The sequence below is a fragment of the Electrophorus electricus genome, chromosome 2 (genome assembly GCF_013358815.1).
Source record: "Electrophorus electricus isolate fEleEle1 chromosome 2, fEleEle1.pri, whole genome shotgun sequence".
Classification (NCBI taxonomy): Eukaryota; Metazoa; Chordata; class Actinopteri; order Gymnotiformes; family Gymnotidae; genus Electrophorus; species Electrophorus electricus.
In genome coordinates, this window is record NC_049536.1 from 23,257,905 (window position 1) to 23,263,904 (window position 6,000).

The following is a 6,000-nucleotide window of genomic DNA, read 5'->3' on the forward strand; positions in this document are numbered from 1 at the left end:
GCTAAAACACGGGGATCTCACTTTAGAGCGATACAGAGCCCCGGGTGTCTGTTCAGAACACGGTGATGTTGTTTTAGAACGGGACAGTGTCCCGTGTGTCTGTTCAGAACACGGTGATGTCGTTTTAGAGCGGGACAGTGTCCCAGGTGTCTGTTCAGAACACGGCGATGTAATTTTAGAGCAAGACAGTGTCCCGGGTGTCTGTTCAGAACACGGCGATGTAATTTTAGAGCAAGACAGTGTCCCGGGTGTCTGTTCAGAACACGGCGATGTAATTTTAGAGCAAGACAGTGTCCCAGGTGTCTGTTCAGAACACTGAGATGTAGTTTTAGAGCGGGACAGTGTCCCGGGTGTCTGTTCAGAACACGGCGATGTCGTTTTAGAGCGGGACAGTGTCCCAGGTATCTGTTCAGAACACTGAGATGTAGTTTTAGAGCGGGACAGTGTCCAAGGTGTTTGTTCAGAAAACAGCAATGTCGTTTTAGAGAGAGATAGTGTCCTGATTGCAGCTGCAGGGTGAAGTGTGCCGTGGGTGTTGAGGCTGTGGTTAATGAGCATGTTTCGGGAGGGTAGGCTCTATGAGTACCTTCATTAGTTTACTGTATTGATTTAAATGAATCCTTCACTACAGTGGTACGCAGGGCATCATGAGCCAGGCGGAAAAAAACCTCCCAGAAAATAGGCTTAGGTCTGTGTTGGTATATACTATGTGAAATGTTCAAGTAAACTGTAATAATAATAATAATAATAATAATAATAATAATGATGATGATGATGATGATAATAATAATTATGATTAATATTATTATTATTACAGAAAAAAAGTGACACAACGTATGGAGTTCAGATGCTCACAGATGCTCACAGATAAAATCCAGTTCAAGTTTATTATCAAACAAGAGCAAAGAGGAAAACTGTCCCAAAACTACAGAACTGTTAATCTAACAAACCAGAAAGGGACAAAGCAGGTCATACACACACAGCAGAACAGCGGTACAGAATCCCAGTGCTGACTGCCATGCCATCAACACCAGCAGGCTAGGATACTGCCTGGCAGCCCAGACCTAGACAGGAGCAACTGAGGGTAAAGGGCCTTGCTCAGGGGTCCAACCGCAGCGGGAGCTGTGGGAGCTGAATGTGGTTGGTGGGGCTGGTTAGAGTGACAGCTGAGCTGGAGGAATGAGTTTGATGGGAGATTTAGTCAAGAACAGAGACAAAAATCATAATAATAGCAATAAAATGAGAAAAGTGACATTTATCAAGTTGAATGTTTTTTCAATTTGTGCAAAAGTATAAACTATAGCATTAAATGTACTATATCTCTGACTCTGTAATTATACACAAATCGGGTCACTTTATCAGAACTCCCTCCTGAATAAATTCACTGGGTAATTCGTACTTTTAGTTGACTGGTTCCATTTTATTTGTCTCAGTTCTTCAGATGATTCTTGTGCTCCATAGAACTCTATGTCCTATAGAACTCTATGGTCTATAGGACTCTATGGTCTATAGGACTCCATGGGCTATAGAACTCTATGGGCTATAGGATTCCTTGGGCTATAGAAATCTATTGGCTATAAAACTCTATGGTCTATAGGCCTCTATGGGCTATAGAACTCTATAGGACTCTATGGGCAGGGCACCTCAGTAGGGGCAGAAATATCACTAATCTGGTATGAATGAAATATACAAGCAAGCAAGCTAACAAAAAACTGTACTGGTAATATTTATTAATATGTCATATTTGCCAGTATTTTTGAAAATATGTATGAAAATGTGCATGAAAAACAAAATATGCATGAAAATGTGTATGAAGAGGCTTCTGACTCACTTGCTGAAAAGGGCACCTTACACAGAAAGAGCAGGGGAGGAATTTGTAGTCAGAGCTGATCTCTGTGTAAACCCGGAACAACATTCAAGCACCTTCTCTGCCACCTCCAGCCCAGTTTCCAACCATTACTAAACTCTCCATCCCTCAGCCTAATGACTGCTAGAAGAATTAAATCAATATTGACCTGGTGTGCTTTGTGCTGTGTTCCCAGATTATACTGTGTCTTGGAATAAGGGATTAGTTTGGTTTTTAACTAATGGCCAAGTGCCAGAATTACACTGATGTGATGACAGCTCAGTGGTGATGTTATAGGATTAGACTCCATTTTTCTGGACCATTTTCTTGTCTTAACTTGTCACTATCCTCATATTTAAATACACAGACTCATGGACCTGCATCTCAGAAGTATCTAGCATTTTTTTTGTGTTGGAGTGGGGGATTTTATCCACATGCTGAGTTTCCACAGAATTGATTCGATTCTGTCACACACTATACCAAACTTTCAGTTGCATTTAAAGGCAACTAGGACAGAATGAGTGTGTTAAGGATGACAGTGCTCAGGTTGCGCACACTCCTGGATGTTCTCATGTTTTGTGTGGATCCTTGTGTGCAGCTGAGACTGTCTCCTCATAACCAGCAAATCACTGTCACCTGCGATTGACTAGTACCGCGACCACCAGGCAGGTTAACTGTCGTTCCCAGTGTACGTTCATACCAAACAGAACATGTTTTGGAATGAGAGTGTGTTCCCTGTATTCTGATATCCTTGTCTGTGGCAGACAGCAGAGCCACATGTGCTTAGGCTCTGATGCTTTCTCTTGTCCTGTGGAATGTCTGGCACTGGTCCATATTTGGATTTGGCAGGGTGGCCATGTGACTGCGTTTATGTATACGAAGGACATCAAATGAAGCCACAGACACTCTCTACCCATTGGCTTGTATTCCAGAGGCCCCTGGGCACTGTGACAGACTGTTTATCTGTGCACAGCACCTACTGCTGTGATCAGTGTGTGTATGTGTGTGTACATGCATGCAGGAGTATATGTATGCTCTGATGTGTGTGTGTGTGTGTGTGTGTGTGTGTGTGTGTGTGTGTGTGTGTGTGTGTGTGTGTGTGTGTGTGTGTGTGTGTGTGTGTGTTTGTATACATAGAGCACAGAAGCTTAGAGATAATCTGGGCCTCCAGACAAAAAGGATTCAATTCTGTTTCTGCTGTCATTCTACCTCACTCTCTCTTTCTCAGCCAGATCGTTCTCTCTTCCCCAAACACCCCTCTGTCTTTCTTGATCTCTCTCTCCTCCTGTTTTTTCCCATTCACTCTCTCTGTCTCTCTTTGTCTTCCACTTTCTCTCTCTCTCTCTCTCTCTCTCTCTCTCTCTCTCTCTCTCTCTCTCTCTCTCTCTTTTCCTTCTTCTTCTGTGAAAGGATTAGCCAAAGGTGTTTGCAGGAGCCAGTGCATCAGTCAGACTTCATTAGTATTAATTTATTCATGCCCATCTGTCTGTCTCTCTCTCTCTCTCTCTCTCTCTCTCTCTCTCTCTCTCTCTCTCTCCCTCTCCATCCCTCTCTCTCTTTATATCTTCTCACCCCCCATTATCACTACTTCCTAATCCCCCTCTCTGTCACACTTGCTGTCTTGTTCTCTCTGTCTCTCCGTCTTCTGTGACTGTCAGTTCTCTCTCTCTCTCCCTCTCTCCTCTTCCTCTCAGGTGTTTCATTTCTTCTCTCTCTCTCTCTCTCTCTTTCTCTTCTCCCTTCAGGTGGAGGAGAGTGAGGAGCACAAAGTAGAGGAGGGAGAAGAGGAGATGGAGACAGGAGAGGAGTTTAACGTCATCCCTCCGTTCTCAGAGAAGGCCGCGGTCAATGACCTGGACCGTGTCCAGAACCAGGCCTGGACCCCATCGGCCCCCCTGCTTCTGTTCTTCCTGCTGCTACTAACTGCTCTCCGCTGGGGGTAGAGACCACACTCATACACACTCCTGCGCACGCGCACACACACACACACACACACACACACACACACACACACACACCCTCCTCAAATAATCACTCGCACCCAGACTCTAAGACTTTCTACTGAGGGATGGAGAGAACGAAAGAAAGAAGAGAATGAGACGAGAAGGGAAGAGAAGAGGAGGACAGGAGCCCCCCCCCCCCCCACGTGCCTCATTTCACTCTGTTTCTCCTTCTCCTAAAGAGGGACGTGTGTGTGTGTGGTTTTTTATTTTTTATGCTCACTGCTCATTCTCTGGGGAATCACTCTCTGATTCTGCGCCAGAATGATTCAGAACGGGAATCGTGATTCATGCCATTTGGTTCGTGACTCATTGGACTGAACAGAACTGCATGGAACGGCCGACTGTTATTGAGTGAATCAGTAAATGGGTAGAATAAGGCCTCTGTTGTGTGACTCACCTGGCTGAGTGCTGATGTGGACTAAGTGTCACTTTTCTTAAATGACACATCTCTGAGTTCACTGCTCGGTCTTTTTTGCACTTATTTTGCATTTGGATACCCTATGGATTTTCTTGTTGTTTCTAGAATTTGTGTATGTGTGTGTGCACGTGAGTGAGTGTGTGTGTCTGTGTGTGTGTGTGTGTGTGCGCGCGCGCGCGTGTGTTCACACTCACGTTTGTGCTTTGTCAACATCAAAGAAAAATCGGTATAGTACAAATTATGAGTCTTCATCTCGCCTACCTCTTTGTCATAAGTCAGGTTATGCAGACGCACACACACTCGTACATGCGCTCGCTGCCTTGGTGCAGACACACACACTTTTCCTTTACTGCTTTATCTGCGATGTTCTTTAATTTTTAGAGTCAGCACAGGCTGTGGACTAACCCAAAGGCATAAATAATGACATCAACAACAAAAAAAAACAAAAAAACAAAAAAAAGATTATGATTAACAAAATCTAAATAAATAAGTAAACAAATAAATAAATAAATAAATAGATAAATATATAAATAAATAAATAAATCTCTAAATGACTGCCCAGGAGGTGTGGAGTTCCAGTCAGGCTTTGGCACCTGCAGGGGCAGTGGAAGTTATTTGGCACTCGCCTGTCGGTCGCTGCGTGCTTCACGCCTCACACGGGCCTCCGTGTTCTCTTTCGCCGAGATAATGGCTTCCAACGCAACCTGTTTATCTTGTGCATTCTGGGGGGGGAAGAATTGCTTCTGATGGAGTGGAGAAATGAAAGGAATGGAATGAGGGAGGTGTAGAGAGAGAGAGAGAGAGAGAGAGAGAGAGAAACAGAGAGAGAGGATAGACCCTCCAGCGCAAACACACAGCTGAACATCTCGGCCTTCTTCGGTTTCCCGTGTCTTATAAATCTGTTGCTGACATTAATGTTTTTCTGCCTTCTCTCCCCCTCCTTCTCTCCAGTTCCTCTCATGTATGTCTAGGGAAGTGAAAGCATTTTTCCTTCCTTCCAGAAGGGGTTTGAACGTAGGAACGTTGTTAACCCCCCCCCCCCATCCTCCCGATTCCGCCGGCTTGTAGGATTCTAATGCGAGGTAACGAGGTCACATGCTGCTCCCTCTACACCACTGCCCGTCGTCACACCACCGCACAAACACGTCTCAACGATGACCTCTTTAAGTTCATCCTTTATGCAGGGGACCAGCGTAGGCAGGGCTCTGATTGAACAGCTATTCTGCTGTTGTGCGGCAAGGTCAGTGATGCGAGCAGGGCGCCCATCCAATCAGCAGCCGTAATTAAGAACAGGCGCGTTAGAGCAGGGAGATTGATGCGTCCGTCTGGGCGCTGGTCAGCCTGTATGACGACTGTTGTTATTTTTTAATTGTTATCAGGCCCGCTTTGTCGTCCCCTGAGCGCGGTGCAAGGAAGTCACGGGAAGAGTGATGTCAGTGGACAGGAGACAGGGCAGGCGTGTTTGCCACTTTAATGCGTTTTAGATAAATAAATAACCCAAGCATTAAATAGATACACATCGAGTGACATCGAGGTGTGGAGAGAGACACTGAGAAAGAACTCCAAATGTCTTGAAAACCATCATATAAATCTCAATTTTTAATATTATTTTTAGTAATGTTGTACATGCACATGGAGTTTGTGCATGCATGGCATTCCGACAGCACTTCAGTCTCTCTCGAGATGCCCGTTCCTTGGTGTGTGTGTGTGTGTGTGTGTTCATCTGCAGGTTT

The 6,000-nt window shown here is 44.9% G+C and overlaps 1 protein-coding gene across 1 annotated transcript in view; it reads left to right on the forward strand.

Annotated features, from left to right (window-relative positions):
* Positions 1-3,984, forward strand: part of gfra3 (GDNF family receptor alpha 3) — a 17,204-nt gene extending 13,220 nt beyond the window's left edge. The window contains exon 8 of the mRNA XM_027017109.2: positions 3,592-3,984. Coding sequence (XP_026872910.2) covers positions 3,592-3,789 — 198 coding nt within the window. The 3' untranslated portion in view covers positions 3,790-3,984. The remainder of the gene's footprint in view (positions 1-3,591) is intronic.
* Positions 3,985-6,000: the final 2,016 nt, after the last annotated feature.